Raw genomic sequence first — 21,173 nt, 5'->3', positions numbered from 1 at the left:
GTCCGCCCTGGAGGCCCCCCGTGACGCAGCAAGGAAAAGAAATATCAGAGAAAACAAAAAAAAAAAAAAAAAGAGTTTTATTTAAGCCGGACCTCTTTGTTTAGGGGAACCTAGAAGAGCTTTTCAGCTCAAAGTTAGACGAAAAGGGTTGTCCACAAAGCTAAAAGGCACAAGGAATGCTGGCCCTGGTGCGGGCCTTGGTGTCGGGACACGAGCAGCACCAACGCTGCAGCGTGGGGGGCTCTGCAGGCTTGGCAAGAGGGGACGGAGCGTCAGCAAGTGCGTGCAGTGCTGAGCACAAGCCGTGTGGAATACGGTTTTGCCAGCATTTATTTCTCATTTCATTCACTGCTGCAGAGTCTTACAGCATTACATTGGCTGAATGGGAAGTTTTCTGCAACCAATTTGTCACTGCTTGACTCAATCAGAGCTATTTTCAGCCGCTGAGCCAGAGCTGCTCTGCTGTGCTCACCTTGCGGCCGCCTTGCAAAGGGCCGACCAGGAGCGTCCGCCTGCCCCCGGGGCAATTCGGGAGCACATTTCCGAGTGACACCAGGCTGGGCGGAGGAGTCACAAGGTGAAAATAGAGAATGAGGCATGGGGAGGGTCGCAGCGGCGACCCACTCATTTTGGTCCACCTTCACAGCCGGGCTGCCTTTCCCTCCCCGGGCAGTCCCCCTGCGCTCCTGCGACCACAAGCAGTGACATTTGGGCTGCAGGCTGTGGGTGGGATGTGCAAACGGGGGCACCGGCCAGACCGCGGCTCGTCCGGCTCCAGGGCTTCCCGAAGCGCTTCCTGGCGGAGCTGCCCCTCCTGGCTGCGCTCTCTGTGCTCTGAACATGGGCTGTTTAGCGGGTGACAAAGTGGGGCGAGTGCGAAGGGAGATGCCGGAGAGCAGGGACTAGAGGGGCCATCCCGGCTGGCTGCACGCGAGGGACGTGAGTGGAGGGGTCCCTGGCTCTGCTCCCAGCACAGCAGGTCACCAGCCCCGTGGAGAAGCACACGGCCCCCGCGGCAGCCCGGAAAGGAGCGGGTTGCTTCATCCCTCGCCAAGCGGCTCAGGGCTGGCGGCTCCGGGGGAGGCTGGAGCGCGGCCAAGGCGGAAGCGGAGCCGGCGCGAGAGAGGCCGGGCTGGGGACGGCCGAGCTGCGGGGCAGGAGGGGCACAAGGGGAAACGAAACGGGCGCCTCCTCCCTCGCAGCCGCTCGCAGCCTCGGCTCCCCTCGCCCACCCGGCAAGAAGGACCTTCCCGGGGGCAGGAGCCAGAGCCTCATCCAAACCATAAGCAGGAATTTGCTGGATTTGAGGCTGTGCTGGGTAGCGAGCCCGGCCCATGACCATGTGGCTTTAGCACACGGCAGGTTCTCAGTGTCCCCCAGAAATGCTCCAGGCTGCAGCTGGGCCGAGCTGGCCCGTGGTGGCTGATGACAGCAGCCCTGTCCTCCCTCCCCAGCCACGGAGGTCCCTGCTCCCCCCGGGAGAAAACAGCCTTTGCTGGGCACTGCACGACCCCTCCGTCGTTACCCTGCCCTGCCAGATCCACACAGGGGATCATCATCATTATTAATGATCATTATCATTATTTCTGACCCTGCTGGTACTGAGGGCAGAACGTGCAATGTATTTCCGTGTGAGAGATCTTTAAAGCACGGTGTTTTCCATATTCTCTATTAAGTGCTGCCCTCCTTTAGCGACCTGGCCTTTTCTCTAGTGAACGAGACACATCATCTGAGCAGTGTTTTGCAAGGAAACACTAACTAGAACCACGTGCGTTGCTGGGGACTGGTGTGGGGCTGTACAAGGGGCGCGGAGCCGCGTGCACGGGGAGCGCAGCTGGTGGACGGGCACTGTGCGCTTGGAAGGCGACCGTCCCGCCTGGAACTGGGCTGATTCCAGGGGAAGCTACTGCATTTATTATCAGCCTACGTTGTCCTGTGGTGCAGCCTGCGTTTTGGCATAAAGGAAAACTTGAGAGCCTTGTTACCACAAGGATAATATTGGACTTTGTAATGTTCCTCTAAGGAGCGATTTCTAGATCGCTGTCCGGGGGCACAGAAATGAATATGCACGCATTTATGCTCAAGGGTGTTTCCTCAGGACGGTGCATCTGGCACGGCCAGGAAAGGGAAGTTTGCTCTGCGGCTCCCCCGTTGTCTGTGTCCTGTAAAGAGGCAGAACGGCCCGTCCCTTCACGCCGCCGGCGCGGCTGCTTTCTGCAGCTCGTTCCAGCGGGCGCGGGCGGGTGCGGGCTGCAGCCGTCCCCGGTGTCCCCGCGCAGGGCGGCGCTGGGGACGTGCCCGGGCGCCGAGGCAGAGGCCCTGCCGAGGCAGCCTGGGCGTCAGCGTCCTATCAGGGGCATGAATTGCAGCAGGGAAGCCGATCCCGGCGCGGGCGGGACGCCAGCGACTCGCGCGCCCTGGAATCGCTGCCCGGCTCACTAGGAAGGGCAGCAGGAAGCGCTGCAAGGCCCGGGGAGAGCCAGGCCACGCCGAGCACCGGGATGTTCCCGTCCCTCGGGAAGGGCGATGGAACCCCACGGCAGTTCCCTCCTGGAACAAGGGCTGTATTTCTCAGGGCCTTTCTCACCGCCGCTCGCGCCGCTTTCGTCTCGCTGACCTTTACTTTGCTTAAATTAAACGCCGAGTAATTTGTACCCAAGCGGAGCTGCTCCGTCTCATTAGCGTGGTTAAATAGACGGCAGAGCGTTACTAACTGCATTGTCAGAGAGACTGTTGCTTGGTAATTTGAGCTGCGGTAATCTCATTATCCAGTTTTCTTAATTAATTATTTATTTATTGGTACAAGGCTGGCGGCTCTGCTGTTAGCGCTGCCCCGCGAGCTCCGGAAGCCGCAATGTCGTTAAGGCCGCTAGGCCGTGGGCACCGGGAGCTGAAAAATCGGGATAAAATGGAGCAGGGGGGAACCCTGGTAGGAGCTCCGGCCGTTTGTGCCTACAGGAGGCTCTGTGGTGTGAGGACAGCCCAGGAGGAGCAGCCGCCACCAGGAGCTGGGCCTGGACCGGGCGCACGGAGGCCGCGGGCAGGCGCCCGGCCCTGTTGTCTCCTCCAGCCTGTGGACCCAGGGATGCTCCATGCCTTGGGGCCTCCCAAGCCCCGTATTGGGAGCCTCGTGTGCCCAGGGACCCCCTGTGTCTTGGGGCCCCCAAGCCCCATTTTGGGACCCCATGTGCCCAGGGTTGCCCCATTTCTTGGGTCCCACAAACCCCATACTGGGGGCCCCAGCTGCCCAGGCATCCTGTGTGTCTTTGGGTGCTACACACCCCATACTGGGGCCCCATGTGCCCAGGGATCGCCGTGTCTTTGTCCCCCATACTGGGACCCCGCCGGCCCCCGCACCCCGCCCGGGGGCCTGCGCCCCACCTGCCCCCGCCTCGCCGGCCCTAGCAACAGCGGCGCCGGGGGCCGGCCAATCAGCGCGCGGCGGCGGCGGCCGAGCCAATGGGGAGGCGCGCGCGCGGGCGGGGCGTGGCCGCGGCGCCGGGGTGGGGGAGGGCCGGCCCCGCTGCGCGCCGCCATTTTGACGCCTGAGAAACAAAAGAGGCGAAGCCGCCGCGGGCGCCGCGCTCGGAGCAGGTAGCGGGCGGCGCGGTGCCCCCGGGGCCGGCTCCCCTCGCAGCGCTCCCCGGGGCCGGCTCCCCTCGCAGCGCTCCCCGGGGCCCGCGGTGTTCGGGGTGGGGGGCTCGCGGGGGGCGCTGCTGCGAGCGCCCTGCGTGCGGGGGAAGGGCAGCGCGGGGCGGGCCGCGCGGAGCCCGCGGGCCCGCCGGGGAGCTGGGCCCGGGCCCTGCGGGCTGTGCGGGAAGGAAAACGGGCGGTGCGGACACGATAGCAGCCTTGGCTGCCCCCGGAGCGGGGTGCAGAGGTGGGCCGCGGTGCTGCCGGGGAGGATGCTGATCGCGGTCACTGACGTCTTTCCTCGTGTCGCTTGGGCTTTAATTTCCTCTGCTGTTGGGTTCTTTTTTTATTTTTATTTTTCCGCCCTTCTCCCTAGGGTGCTTTATGTGTCTTGCGGCCACTTGGGTATTTTATGAATGCCTTTAATTCACGTCCTTTTCATGCTCGTTGACAACTGGGGTCGCTTACTGCATGGCAGCTCAGTGTCACATACAGTCCGAATTTGGCTCTGATGTTAAAGCCCATGGGAGTGGAGGGTTCTTAACCCTTCAGTCAGGTGCCGCACGGCAGGTTATTGGTGGATAGCCTGTGGAATGAAGTGGGAATGTTAAACGCTGGAGTTTGAGCATTACGGTGGATTTTGAGCGTCATTTTAGGCCATTAAATGTGTGAGAATGGCTGAATTGATTCATAACTTTGTTATATAAGAACTTTTTTTGGAAACTAGTTGTTTTTTTTTTTTTTAAACCTAGTAATTTGCATATTTGGGGGCTTACAGTATTAGGAATGGGAACTGAGCTTGTGTGTATACATGCCACCCAATACATGCCAATGTGTTCATTAAACAATTATGTCTTGTTTCCCTTCTGTTTGGTTGCTTAACATCTTATAGGTAGTTATCATAGTTTTTTTTGTTCATTAAAACATAATGGCAGATGGGGAAAAATGTTTTAACTGTTTGCATCTAGGGATTTTTCTTCAAAAATGACAGGCATTTGGGAAGGATCGCAAAATTTATTTGTGGGGGCAAGGAGAAGCTAAAACTCATTATGGCAGTTTTTAATAATTTTACGTTAATTACTTTAATTGAAAAGTTGTTTTTTTCCATCTCTTCTGTCATTGCCTTTCATAGCTTCTCAAGATAATGATTGGTTAACTTGCCTTTAATGTTTGGGTCATACAAGTAACATGAATTTATGCTGTCATTTCTTCCTGATGGTTAGAATCTTGTACCATGATTCAGGAAAGAGATGGAAAACTGGAGGATAGTCAGAAAGATGCATGAAACTCAGGGTTTGTGCTCTCAAAAATTCCTTTTCTAAACAGTTGCTTACAGGAAAGAGTTTAGATTTATTGGGCCTATGCTCCTGAGAGAAAAAAAAAAAAAAACAGAGAATGAGGGAAGATGTTAGTGAAAGAAACTCATAGCTGCCTATTGTGCTGCTCCTTACTCATGGTTCTCTACTCAGGTGGAGAGGTGAGGGGGTCTTTGGGGGAGAGAAGCTTCTTCCCCAGAGTGTGTCTGTGGGAAAACATTGTCTTAAGGGGGCCCTGCTCTGTTGGTTTGTGGTGTTGTGGACCGCAGTCCTGGAGGGCTTGCGGGTAGGCGGAGATGGGAGGTGGATGTTGCTGAGTTGATGATCAAAACACTGCTTGTGCCAATGAGTGGGGACTCAGCAAGGCTATTGCATGTGAAGGGATAAATTGAGTAGTAATTGTTTTTTGTAGTAAATTCTTTACTGTCTGAATACTTCCAGTGAATTGAGTTGGGTTAAACTTGGTAGATTTGGAATAACTGTTATTAAATACCTTCTATTAAATAAGTTACTATTGATAGTTCTCTTGATGGTGGTTGGAAGCAAGGGTGGTTTCCAGTCATTTCTGCAGGAAGCCAGGAAGGCTGTTTCACAAGCATAGTCAGTGTGTCACCAAGCCCAGAACAGTTTGGAATCCACAGCGAGCAACTCGAGCATCTCCTCAGTAACGTTTGTGATGCTGTCCTGCCTGGGACACCATGCTCAGCTTGGAAGGCACTGGGGGCAGTGTTTGAAGCAGAGCACAAACTTGGGCAGTTGGAGGTTTTGGAGTGAAGTGTGATTCAGTGTGACTTATCAGTAGACCAAAGTGTGACTTTCTTTTTAATGAAATATCTTGTTGCTCAATGCTTATGTAGGAAAGCATAAAAGCAGAACTTGTTTTGTGGGTGAGAATGTATTCTGAAAGTTCACATGTTAGATCAAAAGCTTGCAATGGCAGGAGCTTAAAAAAGGTGGTAGCATGTTACTGTTGTTCTCAAAGGGGTAATAACAAATCTGAGATGTGGAGGTAAGAGCTAACAGATATTTTTATATTACATAAAAATCAAAAATACAGATTTTAAATGTCTGGTGGGTGTGAGTTAGAACCGCTATATGAAGTCTGTCACTTATGCTAGCATGTGGAAAAAACCTTGCGATCTCCATCTAGTTCCTGTACTTAGCAGCTGTTGAATTTGCTGCTGCTCGGTGCCTCTCTGCTGGCAAGGAGCTGCGACTGGTATCCAGGCAACGCGGGTCCAGCTAAGCATCTCTGGGGCTTGCTCGAAGAGAGGAAAATTTTCCATTGCAGAGGAGCGGATTTTTCCTTTGTTACTAATTCTTTCATCTGCCTTTCTGTCACACCTAAGGCTGTTGCATTACTGGAGCTGTGTAGGAATAGCTCTCAAATGTTAAAAGGTCACATTTTATAATTTTAAGGTTTACTTGTAGGTAAGCATTTCTATAGCTCTTGATAAAATAGCTCGTTAGAATGTTAGTTTTGGACCTTATGTAGATCCAAAATATGTTTTGTTTCAAAACACTTGTCCTTTTTTCCCGTTTTGCAGATCTTTTTAAAACAAAACCTTACTCCTGCAAAATCTGCAATTATACATACATTATGGAAGCTGCTGTCTTTGTTCAAATAGGGATATGGTGTGTATAATGAAGTGCTTATTAGTTGGGTGTCTAGGGGCATCAAATAACCACTGAAAGTATTTGTAGCTTCTTTATTTTTAATAAGTCTTTGAGGACTAGAATCTGCATCCACTGCAGATGGAGTGTATTGGACTAAGCTACTGATAACTTTTGTGATAGAGAAAGCATTCTGTCAATATGCCGGTTGTCAAACACTTGCAGGCTGTGATGACCCTGCATCAGGGTTGCTTGTGGAAGTAACTGGAGCCGTTTCATCACAATTTACCACTGTGATGGAAGAGTCAAGGTTTGCTCATAAAATGATTTTTATCACTTAGCGTTTGTCTTCAAGAAAAAGATCTCTATGTCCTTGGAGGATGTTCTCGGGTGGATGGGTGGCCCCACTTGTGCTGGGGCTGGTGTGGAGCTGTGTGTGTGCTGGTTAACCTGATTGTAAGTCAAACAGAGCAGGTAATGGCTGGGTTCACGTGGTAGCCATTTGGCTGTGCTGAGTATCTTGATCCATCTCTTCTTGAACAGAAGTCTCTGCATGTTAAACCAAGGACCCAGCTCCAGATGAGAAGGGGACAGACTATTTTGGGGGAGTGATTTCAGAAATCGTGGAAATGAGCGGTCCCTCAGTGATGAGGGATAAATGGAATAAATACGGATAGAACAGCAGTAGGTGTGAGAGAAGGACTGTCTTTCAGTTGCCATGTTGATACAAAACCTTTAGGGATATTTGATCTTAAATTCTGAATGGTAATCTCTTGTAGTTAAAGTAGTGATTTTGCATAGCTATGCCCAGTTTGCTTCCAAAGAATAAAATGGTCTTTCAGAAGTCTGATTTCTCCCTAAGTTTCTATTCCAGCAGAGCACCACTTTTCAGAAATACAAAATTGGAACATGAGCACAGCATAGATAGTGGTGCTCTCTTGCATTTTTGGAAAAGAAAATAGATTGTCAGTACTCATCCTGTCAGAGTTTCCATATTTTGGCTACTGATAGTTTCTTTCTGAAGACAGTTATGCCAACCACAGAAACAGTAGCTGCATTTACAACCTCTGGTAAGAGCACCAGGTATCTGACAAGATGATAAGAATCTTTGTGTTTATGTCCCATTACATGGGCTAATAAAAAAGATATTTTTCATTATTTTAGCTTTCAGAGAGATGTAGGCAGTGCTGTCAAACTGATGTAAAAGCTTTTTTTTTATAGATTATTGGAATTGGAAAGTTTTTGTGAATGGCTTCATGCTGCTGACTGAATATGTAAAATGAGATTAACATGTATTAATTCTTTGGCAGTGATTACTAGTGTAAGCCTGTAATTGGCTCCAGATGCTATCCTGAGTTCACAAAAAGATGAAAACATGAACTGCATAATGTTTAAAGAAAAGACATTTTTGAAGTATTATCTGAGTGTGCTTGTAGACAAGATTCTTCTCCCTCTTGTTAAGGAGAAATGGTGCCCAAATGAGTTATGGTTGCTATGAAAAGCAGTTACTACTTTTCCCTTGACTCTCTTTCGCCGTGTTAAGTCTTTAAGGCTCCTGTCTTGTCTTTACCTGCTGTTCTCTAGAAAACACAGTGAAATTATTTTTACTTCTGTTCGGGGATTGAACTTAATTAACATATACCTCCTTCTGGAATGAATTAGTAAAGGTCTTTAACAAGTGTCGTAAGGGAAAAAGAGTGCTTAGAATTGCAGCATCCTATAAACATTTCTGTTCAAAAAGCACGTTTAGGTTGTGTTATTTGACTTGAGATGGATTTTCATTCATTTGGTATGTTATGAGCCAGAAATACAATTTAGAAAGATAGGCCAAATGCATCCCATGAGCCATAGCTGTACTCCAGCACAAGGCCTGTCTACCGTGATTACCAGAGATAAAGCTTAAAAGCATCAGATGGTAGTTTAAATTGTAGCGAGACATGGAAGTCCTTCTGGCGCCTTTATTGTGGACTGCTTTTGACCGTATCTTTTTAAAATAAGTACGCTATCCTTTGTATAAGGGAATATGTTGATAGGGCAAACACATGAACACGCGTAAATGGGATGGGTTATGGGTTGTTGACACTGTTCTTCCAGGAATAGCTCACTTGCAGATTATCTTTGTGCTCCTTTGGAAGCTTATTTTCAAGGAGCTATCCTGGGCTGCAGGATTTGGCCATCTAAGCTTAACAAACTTCTGTTGTGTACCACTAGTGCTTCTGGTTGGAAAAGTGTTACGAAAGATACCTGATGGGAATGCAGGCAGAAGAAAGCTTTATGTAGTTAAATAAACATGGCCTGTGAGCAAAACTGGGAAGAATCTTCTTCTTTATCAGCCTTTTATATGTGGCAACTTATTTGCAACTTCAGTGGGCAATTACAAAGATAGCACTTTATTTTATTGAATGGTTAGAAATAGAATTACCAGATTGCTAAATTCATGATGAGGTAGGCAGAGTCAGGGATTTATTTTGAGCCTTGATTTTTTTTTTTCCTTTTTCATTTCTTAAATAACACTTTTTCGTGTGTAGTCCACACAATCTAGCTCCTGCTGTCATATTTTCAGAAGATTAAAGGCTGAATGCTATTTTAGTTTGTCTGTCACAAAGGGCAGTATTGTCTTTTTATAGCAACTGGTGTTTTAGCTGCTGGTGCCAGAACACTGTTTTAAGATGGATCAGTTTCTAAATAGTAAGTTTAAGTAGCTTAGATTTGCTGGTTCAGGTTTCCTAATTTCCATGGCATTTCTTTTCTTGGAAAAGAAATGAGCCCTTAAATTACACAATCTTTGGAAAAAAAATGCACAGGTCATACTCACATGTTCATTTTTTTCTGGGTATACTTAACCTATAACTGGTCTCCGTTTTTGTTTTAAGGTGCTAAAACAACTTTGAGAGGTAAAATTGGTATTTCTTTATGGAAATTTGCGTATGTAGCTTTTAAGTCTTCAGATTTCAGGTAGTATAGACAAAGAATACTCCAAATATCCTGGAGTATTGCTTGTGTTGAGCTTGTGAGCTTGTGATCCTTTCAGAATTAGTTTAAGAAATACCTTCCTGCATCTGAGTGATCATCACTGATTGCTATACTTGTTAGGAGAAAGCTAGAAGCTGTTGTAGGTGCCCTTAGTTGTCTTGAAGTTCTGCAGATATTTTCTGAGAGGTGGCTGTGTAGCTGCTTTGTTACTTTTTTGACCCAAGAAGGTGATTTCCCTTGATTGAGCTTAATTACCCTAATTTAACACAAGTAATTTACTCTATTTTGGGGGCCTGGGAGGGTTGTTTTTGTAGGTGGTTATAAGCTCATTGCTGCAGCGCTATGTCTGCTTTGCAAGTGAATGCCCATTTAGCCTCAATATGTAGATGCGGAGGAGTTATACAAATCCAAGATTGAAATAATATATGTTCCTTCCTGGGTGCTTTCATAAAACCTCATGCTTACTCATCTCTTGAGTACATCATGTGGAGAAATAATCACATAGGGGTTTACTGCAGAAAAGGATAAATAAGTTGCACAGAAATTTGTAGCTCAGCATTTCCTTTTTTTTTTTTGCTGTTCCCAATTCTTATAAATAACAAAAATAGTATGTATATTTTTAAGATCAAGCATAACTTTAAACCCTTAATTAATGCCCCATCTATTTTTTTTTAAGGTGAACTTAATATAGTTGTTTTCTGAAATATCTTGTGGGCGTAGATGGCAGCAAAGATCTAATCAAGAATTGTGCCTGCTGGTCTTAATATCCTGATGTTGCGTCCTCTGTGTATATTTTTGTGTTTCAGAGCTGAACATCTTTTTAGTTTATGCATGAAGAAAATGGTGGAGTCTCAAAAACTTACCATATTCTTTTTGCATTGAATTTTTTGAGCGTTTCTTTCCCTTTTTAGATGACACTTATCCTTCATGAGTGGTTTTTAAAGCTCTGTGGCTTCTCTAGCAGATCATTGATTTTCTTCCTTGCCTTATTGTCTGGCTATGGGGGAGCAGTTTCGGGCTGATTCAGCAGAGTTAAAACAGCCTTCAGGAGCTGTAGTCTGCAGGTAGCAGCTGTCCCAGTCAGCCTTCCTCTCAGTTTCGCCATGAACTGGGAAAGGAGGTGACAAAAAGCCTCGTGTGCTATTTCTGTCACGGTAAAAGCTGATTTATGGCTCTTGTGGGCTTCATATATTGGCCACCCAAAATAAGTCTGCAGTTTGGAGACCACTGTTTTAATGAAGATACAGATTAGGAGGACAACTCTTTGTCAGCAGTTCTGCCATTTGGGAGAAGGTATTGCTTGTATGCGATTCTTATGAAGGGCAGCGCTGTTAAGCAAGAGCTGTGGTCTCCAGAGGATGTTTCTTTTTTTTTTTTTAATGCAATTACATGTGGGACTAAGTTGAGAAGCTATAATGACGTGAAGCACCTCTCAGAATGCCATCACCTGAGATTAGTGTCAGGTCTGAGCTCTGTCAAAACAGGATTTCACTATAGTATCCTATGGCTAGTCAATGTGAGCCATTAATGAGAATAAAATGCGGTCTCTACATGAACCTTCTGTTTTGCAGGTTTGGTTTTTCACATCTTTACTTCTTAGTTTAAGAATCACATTAGTTATGCTAATTATTACTGCTTGTGAGCAGGCAAGCTTATACTTAGTTTATTCAAGTTTGTAGGGTTTTTTTTCCTCTTGAAATACTTGATGGTTATGGAGGAATAATGCATTTACTGTTTTTTCTAAAGTATCCTTTGAACCAAAGATCCTCCTAAAGGTATTTGAAAACATGTGGTGGGAGAGGTCAGTGTACATGGAACCTGAATTGCATATTTGCATACTGATCTTTAGTTTATAGGTATAATAATACAATCTTTCAGCATGAATACGAAAGACAAAGGCCATCTAATAATAACTGAGATTTTATTTTAAAATATCAGAAGTGTGAAAATTGGTTTGCTGTTGAATTGGATGCTGAATTGGAAGCTGCACGATATAATATACTCTCAAGACTTAGGTAGCAAAAGCAGCCTGCATACTCAGTGAAGTTTTCCTGGTAATTCATTTGCCAGTGGAGTGCAGTGCACTGTGTACAAATATTCTCTAGGCTACTTGGGCATATATGAAAGAAAACAAGTTAAACTACTCCTAATGAGCTCCCTGAAGATGTGCTGGGAAAACAAGGTGTTTTGTCTCACCTGTTTTGGGGGGACTTTTTGTAGATAGCTGTGTATATAGTGCAGTCATTTGTAAGATTTAACTTCAAACCCCAGCTCTGGTGCAGTGGGACTAGTACTAGTTGTTGTTAGGGTGAACGACTTTTGATAGTGTTTTGCTTAAAACAAGTGGCCTGATTAATTTATAAGAAAACATGGAAATACTTATTCTATGGCAAATTTGGCCAGGCTTGGAGAATGCAAGGGGTATTTGTAGTAAGGAATGTTCTGAGCCACACTCAAGCTTTGTTTCAAGCCATATTCTAGTTTGGAAAACTTCAGCTGCGTCAATAGATGTCTACATCAGGAATAATTGGGAAGGTGGGAAAGCTTGCAGTAAGTTTCATACCCACTGATAAATGAATACTATGTTGATTGAGTAAATGTGGAGGGGGAACATGGCCTTCTGCCAGTGTGGTTGGTTAGGGCAAGGAGATGCGCAGCACGGGTATTCTGAGTGTCCTGGGGCTCTGAAGTGCTGTCAGTGCCACCTGCCTCCGGTGGCTCTTCCTGGCACTGATCAGATGCAAGATTTTGAGGTTGAGGTCAGGCGAGGGTGAGCTGGTTTCCCTCTTTTTAGGCACTGCAGTTAGCTTGAGGTAGCTGTAGTTGAATAGACTTTTGGAAGTGGTTGGTGTCTGGGGTGAAAATGAGAGTTTAAGCCATGTTTCGCTTAAGTTGTCAAGCTCCTAATATTATGGTAGATGTTTATTTGGGCATATAATAACTACATTATGAGAACGCCATGATAGCAATGCAAATAGAGAATGGAAGTTTTATTAACTTATGCACTAACCTTAAAATACAGCTGAACTCTTAAATAGTGTTTTAGGGAAATACTGTCCCAGGTAAAATTTTCTGTATTCCTGTAGAGGTGCTCCAAATCTTTATTTCTTCATTTAATAATTCAGTCAAAAGAAGTAATGTAGCTTTTCAAAAAATTACAAAAAGGGGGAGGGAAGCCAGCTAGAGTACAGTGAGTAAAACAGTATTGATCTGTTATCCTTAGCTGCAGATAAACATTCTGGGAGTTGGAGTTTAGTTGATTGACCTATTGTTTCTTTAAGCTGTTTAGCTGCTTAATTCGATTAATGTCCTTACGTAGGAGGCATGCCGTAGGCGTTTATACTTCTGCTCGCACCACCGCTTTAAGCCTGCGGCTCTCTGCCTTTAAAGTTAACGTAAGGCCATTAAATATCTAAGGAGGACAAATAAAAATAGACCGGTGACCTAGAACACTTTGTGGTCTCTTTGAATCAAGTGCATTATTGTTCGTGTAATGATCTTCAGACAAAACAAGAATAAGGTTGTTTTTAGATGCAGAAAGTTAATCATTAAAACTTGGATCTAAAATTAGAGCAACTGAACCTAAACTTTACTGAAAGCGACAGATTAGGACACGCATAGTTTTTTTTAGATGTCATGTTTAGTTGCGTATCAAAACACAAGTTGCATGAAACTGGAAACTGGCCAGATTTGAGTAGGATGAAGTCATAGGGACATAATAACAGATACTTCTTAGCCAGCCAGATAGTATGAAACGCTCTGCCTCCAGCTGCACATATGCAAAAATAAGGTCTCGGAGAACAGCTTCTTAGTCATATGTTTTTCATCTGAAAGCTTAGTATCAATGAATATTTTAAGTCTTTGGCACACTGTTTTGAATAAACAAGTGATGTAATTGCCCAACCTTGGGCCTGGGTAGATTTTTGTGATTGCTGTTGTTGTCTAGAAAGCATGAATTGCAAACTTATTTTTAATTACTGCTTGCTTTGGCTGACTTGGCATGTGTGTTTTGTTAACGTTCAACACAAGGGGGAGGAATAATTCCATCTGGTGCTGTAAACACGCGCCGATGGGAGGGCTGCGAGCGCAATCTGGACTCTGCTCGCGGCTGAACATTTAAAGCGTGGGGCCGGGGCGGGCACAGCGCTGCGCGGGGCGGGCGCTCTCTGGGCCGCCCCGCGTGGGGCGGCTCCCCCGCCTGCGCCCAGCTCCTGCAGTGTGTGCGGCTCGCTGTCCCGCAGTGCGCCCGCCACCGCCGCGCGGCTCGTGCTCCCGCCGCGGCGCGCCCCGCCGCCAGCCCACACACTGACACCCGGGCCTCTCCTGTGTTTGCTTCTACAGACTTTCTGATCAACAGCACTCACCTTCAGATCCCGGACACTTCTGACTCTGAAGTGCCTTCACCACCGTCTCCTTCCTCTGTCTAATGTGCTACGAGGATGAGCCCAGCATTTGGAGCCATGGAAGTGGAGCACTATTCCAAGGGGGTCTTGCTCGAACCTTTTGTTCACCAGGTTGGAGGACACTCCTGTGTCCTCCGGTTTAATGACAAAACCATCTGTAAACCTCTTATTCAGAGGGAGCACCAGTTCTATGAGACTCTCCCAACAGAAATGCGTAAATTCACTCCACAATATGAGGGTAAGTTGCCAAACCTTAGAATGAGGTTCCGCTTTTTCCTTCTGTAAGCATGCTGTGCTCTCTGTTATCTCTGAAATCTCTTCTGCGTGGAAGAGATTTTAGGGTTTTCTTTTCATGTATTTCAATGTTGTCTGAGGCAGGCTATGGAGATACAGGGTGGAATTGCTTGCCATGTTGGTGCTTGGGCTGACTAACAGCATTGAGTAGAGCAGCTCTGCTGGTGATAGCCCATATATCTCCCTTAGGCACAGGTAAGTAGCTAACAGCTTGCACATGTTTTCAGTAATGCTCCACTTCATGTGGAGATTTTAATATTTTTTTGACACTTATTTAATGTCTGTTTACAGGGACTTGGTAAGATTGGTTCACAATATTTTGTGTAAGGTTAGCTGTGGTTTGTTTTTGGATTTGTCCTCTGGCTCTCACTTTGGTCACAATAAATAAACAAATGTCAGTGAAGTGTTGTGTTTAAATATTTGCAGTTTTGTTGCTGCCATTAAAGAAATTAAAGTTTGGCATTTAGGTAGGCAAGAATCAAGGAGCCGTGATGAGGCTGAGTCAGATAGTATGTAGGAGTGGAAATTCCAGTTCTCTGAAGCGTTGCGTTAGTTAACAGAAATACTCTTTTTGTTCGTTATTCCGTGAGCTGCTGCCTTGTGATTAATAAATAATGTCTGAAGCATTTTTTTAATGGGGTTGCTTTTAAAGCGTATTTGGAACAACCGAGTATGGGTGAACAAATTTTGCACGGTGTTTGTTGTGAAACTGGTGAAAATTTTGGGGAAAATGTTTGGGTTGCACTCCCTGCGGGCTGAGATTTTGATACAGCTTGCTGCAAGTTCTGATGGACTGTTGAAGAAAAGACTTTTGAATGGTTCCTTTTAAAATATAGCAGAACAATTGTACTAGTGTACATGGCTTTTTGGGGAAGTGTGTGTGTGGGGGGGGTATGTAGGGGTAAGCACTGTCACTTGGCCCATCTCTGTTTTTTCCAGGATAAAGCCAGAGGTCACTTGCTGGCTGTCCTGCCTTTTTTCTTTGCCCCCTCCCCATTGTCCTTCCCCGTGTGGCAGCAGGAAAGTCACTCAGGGCTGCTGCTCTCCCTGCCCCAGCTCCGTAGCTCTGAGCCTGAGCCCGGCCGCCTGCCCAGTTCAGAAGTGCCAGTCTCTCGCCGTGAACTCTGGCCTAGTGATGAGCTGCAAGGACTGTGCAGATTGAGTGATGTGAGGAGAAAGAGAGAGGACTGAAATTAAACAAAATCAGAAAATTGTTGCGGCTTCTTCGTTAAGCTTTGAAATGTGCTAATGTGGCACTGAGGGCACTTCTGTCAGAGCTCTCCACTAGGACTCCTAAAACAGTGCAATGCAGAGCTCTAGAGACACTTGAGAGGAGAATGAGAAAAATGCTTTCAAGGTTCACCATGTTTGTGTACCACAGACTTGTCTTGTATGGCATTTTGTTATTCACGAGATTGCTGAGTAACCAATATCAATAAAATATATTCCCCAGAGAAGAATCCAATGTATAATTAAATGTGATGATTCTGTGTGGAAGCCTTGGAACTAGTTTCTGTTGTAACGTGACGTAATCCTTGTTTTGCTTTGCTTGCACATCATTCCTCTTGTCTGGGAATTTATTACCAAATCTTGTTTGGATAAATGCTTTCTGCTTTGTGGTTATGCAAACCTAAAGCGTTTGGTGTTTTTCTGTGTAGGATACTTTTCAATGCAAGTTGAAAATAGTGTTTTACTACATCTCTCTAAGGGTCAGACCAGTCAGATTTTTTTTTAATTAATAAAAAATTTATTAACTGAAGTTGTCTCCTGTTATTATTTGGTCCTTGCTTGACTCTGCAACAGAGAGAAGAATCTTTTGTATTGTTTTGTCAACCTGATAAATTGTCTTTTGTGAGGTGTTATTTTTGTCTAGGTGTTTTGATATTTGTTAGACTGGCAGATGAGGTTTGACCTGTGGCAAGATATGCTAAGGACGAGGGTAAGAGAAAAAGCAAAAGTTGCTATATTCTTAGTGTAAAAAAAATCATGTATTGCAAAAGGCTTCCTTGTCACTTCAGCAATTCTTAACTGTCTGTTGCCTCTTTCTCTTTAGGTGTGGTATCGGTGAGCTTTGAGGAGGATGAAGATGGAAACTTATGCTTAATAGCATATCCATTAAATGGGGACCATGATAACCTGGAAAACTTAGATAATTCTGATTGTGAACCCAAAAGTAAGCTATTGCGATGGACTAACAAAAAGACAATGTTATTGGAGAATGACAAGATCCCTAAGGAGTGGGTCCGACAGCACAGGAAGGAGGAGAAAATGAAAAGGTATGTTTGGTAGGGGCAAGTGGGAATGCAGAGCATTGAAGGGTACAGGGCACTGTGCTCTGCTAAACTGGGAGGGGGATTCCAGATTTCTAGAGCAAAACTCTTATCCTGACTTTTGGGATTTTTGGGGACCTCTTCAATGCAGTCAGATTCGGTAAGGAAACTAGTTCGTCATGGATCCCTTGTTTTTGCGTCCACCTCTCCTCCCCTGCCATGGTCAATTAAAAAGGGTTTTCTGATGTATGTGAAGCTTTCCCATCTGCTTCTACAGAAGCAATTCAGAGAGGTTAAAAATGTATAAATAGAATTATTCCGTGCTCTACTCTGTAACATGTTTGGCTAGATACTAGTTTATGGAAATAGCTTTACAGAGATTGAAATATTACTGATGGGCAAATTGTTCAGCCATACAGAATATAAAACGCTGGTTTTTTGTTTGTTGGTAGTGATGGAGAGCAAAACAGTCTGAAGAGTTAAAACAATTGACAATTGGAGCTTTTTTTCTCTAGTAGCTCTCTAATTTGCTGCTTTGTTCTTTTTTTTTAGTCACAAGTTAGAGGAGGAATTCGAGTGGCTCAAGAAGTCTGAAGTCTTGTATTACAGTGTAGAGAAAAAAGGAAATGTCAGTTCACAGTTTAAACACCATAATCCTTGGAGTATGAAATGTCACCAGCAACAGTTACAGCGGATGAAGGAAAATGCAAAACACCGGAATCAATATAGTATCCTTTCCTGAAAAATCTCATGGCAATGGAATGAATAGGGCTCTGCTTTTTATTTCTTGGACATGTCAGAATAAAAATACAACGTAGACTGTAACTGTAATCCAAAGAGACTCTTTACAGTCATGATTTATGTAGTGACTTTGAAGAGATTGCCAGCCCTTGTGGAACGTGGGCTTCTCTAGCACATAATGATGTGGCTGTGCTAGGAAGTTCAAGCACTTTAATTCAGTACAAGTTGTGAATTCATTAGTTGGAAAGTTTTACAGCATGCTACATCTGGAATCTTCCATAAAGCCAGTTTCCTAGTGGCAGCTTTCCAAGGAGGAGTGCTGCTGCTGCTGTTCTCCTTCGCAGGAGCCATCAGTACTTGTTTCTGGGGTGATCTAAAAATTAGCTTCCTTTTTCCCTTCACAGCAACTTTTAGCTGCTGCTTTAAATACAGGTCATAGTCTGCTCTGATATGAGGACTTGCCTGCTTCTAGCAATTTCTTTTGGACAAGCCCTCTTGATAAAAGGCAGCTGACTCTAAGCTGTTAGTTAGATCTAGAGCATGAAGAACACAGGAACGGTAACTATGAGTGCCTGAAACTTGGAGCAGGTTCTTTGTGTGTTCTGGAGCTGCAGGCAAACAGCTCCACCCTAGGTCTTTCCACCCTACTTGTATGAAAAATGAGATTTCACCTTACACAGGCTTGGGTACAACTGGCAAACACAGCAGAAATCTTTATCTGTAGTTAAGGAAATATCTTGGTTAAACAAATTCTCATGCATGAGGTGTTTCCATGAATGAATTACTAAAACACATCTGAATACTAACTGCTCCAAAAAAACAGAAAATATTCAATGCTGGTATCTTCCATATGTCACTGTAAATGATTGCTAATCATCTAAGTGGCAATATATGATATCTCTAGCATAGTAATACTTGTTCTGCAGTGGTTTTGTACTTGGGTATTTTGGCAGTGTTGTGAAAAAGGTCTCCCGTTCCGAGTGGGAGCTGAGGCATACAGAATAAGGGTTTCCTACAGAAAAGCAAGTCTCTTGCTAGATAGGCAGTACTTCTAGTTCTCAGCTTCAGATGCCTGATTAAATATCTGCATTTGAAAAATGATAAAGTGGGCTTTTGTTTGATGAGACCTGACTGAGCTGAAAAGGTGACCCTGGTGTCTTTTCTGCTTAGTATTTGGAAATTTACCTGCCTCACTAGAGAGCAGGACCTGAGATAACTACTCAGTTTTATGCCAAGTGCAGGTCGTGGTCGTTTTTCATAGGCCACTATACAGTGGGAATGTTTGGGTCCCTTAAATTCAAGGTTTTGATATTATAAAATTCTCTGGAGTAGTGTTTTAGAGTGCTTTCCTTGTTGTAAGGGTTGTTCCTTAACTAGACAGAATTTATTTTGCTGGAGAACCTGACGTCTCGGTACGAAGTGCCGTGCGTGCTGGACCTCAAGATGGGCACGCGGCAGCACGGCGACGACGCCTCCGAAGAGAAGAAGGCCAATCAGATCCGCAAGTGCCAGCAGAGCACGTCGGCCGTCATCGGGGTCCGCGTCTGTGGCATGCAGGTGAGAGGAAAAGGGCTTACATACCCGTTGGACCAACCTTGTCCCCGTTTCTGCTGGTTTTAGGCTGATATCATCACCCTGTGTGTCACTGCTTGAGATTCTGTATTTTCCTCGGTGAGAGGAATGAGGCTTGAGAGCCTCACTGCCCAGTTTAGGAGCAACCTGCAGAAGTCTCAGCATCGCAGTGAATGTGTGCTCAGAGCAGAAAACACTTTCCACCAAAACTGTTTTAAAATTACAGATTGGGTTAGCATCTTAAGGTAATGTAGGAAGAAATTGAAAGGAGATGCTGTTCACCCATGGAATGCACCTTGAAAAAGCATGTGGAGATTTGCCAGAATTTTAACAATCAGTTTTGTTCTGGAGAGGTGCAAAACTCATGGGCCTTCCACTGCTAAGGCTAGACTTGCTGTAAAGTGAATTGGTCGATTTGATAAGACTAGTGGTCAAATAAGGAGACAAAGTTGTGTGGACTTTCACCTCTGTCACCCCTGTTTTCTGTTTATGTGCTCCTGCGTTCCTGGAGTGATGAGGAAAACAACTTGTTTGCCTTTTGAGGCTTTTTTTGAAGCCTCTTTCCTCCCATCCAGTAGATTCCCAGAATGCCAGCAGTGTTTGCTTGGACTTGCTCCACAGCATGACTTTCTGTATGTTTGGTGTTCGGGTCACTGTTTAAGTTCAGGAAGAAGCACGAGCCAGAAATCAAAGCATGGGAGCTGCTGTTTTTTTAACCACAGTTCTGGGATTAGTTGGGGCCTGTTTGTCTATTGACCTTCCCAGTATAAAGCTGTACTAGAAAACCAGGAAGAGCTGTGGAGGGCCACGTAACCCTGCTCTTTTCGGGCATTATTGACCTGGGCGATGTACAGCACGCTCTGCTGCAGGCAGGAGCCTTCCTGAAGGATAATACGGCTTAGTTTCATTTAGGAGTGCGGTGTCACTTAAAGCCGAGCACGCTGGTGCGGGAGGGCAGATCCTGAGCCGGGTGAGCGGCTGTGGCGCACGTTGGAGCTTGTCTTTAGGCATCCCAGCCACAGCTTTCCTAATCTCGCTTAAGCTCCTCATTCTTACTTTCCAAGTGGAAAACTTCAAGTCTGAACTGAAGCAATTTCCCACTTCCACCGTGCCTCAGAGTTCCATAGATACTGTTGTTGCTAACAGCTCTTGTAACTGGGCAAGAGCATTTTTAAGAGACGCATAAGTCATCTTGTAAAAGCTTTCTATACTGTGCCTTTTCTTCAGGGCTTTGACTCGGTTATAACTCTTTTTTTTTTTTCTTGTCTTGTGTGTTTGCATAAATAGGTCTACCAGGCAGGCACTGGCCAGCTGATGTTCATGAATAAGTACCATGGCAGAAAACTCTCAGTCCAAGGATTTAAAGAAGCACTTTACCAGTTCTTTCATAATGGCAAATACCTGCGCAGGGAACTTTTTGAATCTGTTATTAAAAAACTGACTGAACTCAAATCTGTCTTAGAGAAACAAGAGTCTTACCGCTTCTATTCTAGCTCCTTGCTGATCATCTATGATGGGAAGGAAAGGCAGGAAGTTGCTGTCGACTCGGACCCAGAGGACTTGGAGGACCTCTCCGAGGAATCCTCGGATGAATCAGCAGGAGCCTATGCCTACAAACCGACTGCCAGTACTGTTGACGTCCGTATGATAGACTTTGCCCACACAACCTGCAAGTACTATGGAGAAGATAGCGTGGTGCATGAGGGCCAAGACACGGGTTATGTTTTTGGACTCCAGAACTTAATAGATATTATTAAAGAAATAAGAGACGAAAGTAGCGAATAAACAGTTTGAATGCACATCAGTAGAAAGCACTATAGTGACTCTTTGTATTCCAAAATTATTGGCCACTTTCTGGTGGTAGGAACCTTTACAGACTCTGCAGGGATGGGCCCGGCAGAGTCGGACGTGTTCAGGTGGCATTTACTTACTTTGGTGCTGGACCTAGCACTGGCAAAACTTGGTATCCTTATTTATTTTAACTTTCTTAAACATTCCATATTTGATTACTCAGATACCTCTGTTATCCCTGTGTGTATACGTTCCAATAAACTTCTTTTTGTTCATTGTAAGTGGTGCTTGTGTCGTTGCTGGTGACCGAGGAGGGAAGGGAGCTGAGCTCTTGCCATGTGCGCGGTGCAGGAGCGAAGTGGGCAGGGCTTGTTGGGCTCTCGCTGAGCCCGTGGTGACTCTGCAGCGGTTCTGGGCCCCCATCAGGAAGGAGGATATCCCGTTGGAGGCCGTGGAGAGCGCTGGCCCTGGCACAGCCTGCCGCAAAGACTGCAGAGGGACTGGCTGGACTGGAGAGCTCCTGCGCTCCCGACCTGAAACACGTCAGAAAGGGCAGCTGGGGAGAA

General features: G+C 45.6%; 1 protein-coding gene across 4 annotated transcripts; it reads left to right on the top strand.

Moving 5' to 3' along the window:
* The first annotated feature begins 1,750 nt into the window (after nucleotides 1–1,750).
* IP6K2 (inositol hexakisphosphate kinase 2) lies at nucleotides 1,751–20,882 on the top strand. 4 transcript variants are annotated; one of them, XM_026052512.1, is made up of 6 exons: nucleotides 1,751–1,768; nucleotides 13,878–14,177; nucleotides 16,287–16,509; nucleotides 17,056–17,231; nucleotides 18,626–18,801; nucleotides 20,104–20,882. In XM_026052512.1, the coding sequence occupies exons 2-6, from the start codon at nucleotides 13,976–13,978 to the stop codon at nucleotides 20,599–20,601; spliced, it is 1,275 nt and encodes a 424-aa protein (XP_025908297.1). In that variant the 5' UTR covers nucleotides 1,751–1,768; nucleotides 13,878–13,975; the 3' UTR covers nucleotides 20,602–20,882. The 4 variants fall into 4 exon arrangements, with proteins under 4 accessions (XP_025908297.1, XP_025908295.1, XP_025908296.1 ...); XM_026052510.1 differs by lacking the exon at nucleotides 1,751–1,768 and adding an exon at nucleotides 3,545–3,594; XM_026052511.1 differs by lacking the exon at nucleotides 1,751–1,768 and adding an exon at nucleotides 3,824–3,880.
* Nucleotides 20,883–21,173: the final 291 nt, after the last annotated feature.

Source organism: Nothoprocta perdicaria, unplaced genomic scaffold (genome assembly GCF_003342845.1).
Source record: "Nothoprocta perdicaria isolate Ctin4 unplaced genomic scaffold, notPer1 scaffold_9, whole genome shotgun sequence".
In the NCBI taxonomy this organism is placed as follows: domain Eukaryota; kingdom Metazoa; phylum Chordata; class Aves; order Tinamiformes; family Tinamidae; genus Nothoprocta; species Nothoprocta perdicaria.
Note: the sequence above shows the minus strand (reverse complement) of the source record. Positions and strands in the feature narration are given on the sequence as shown.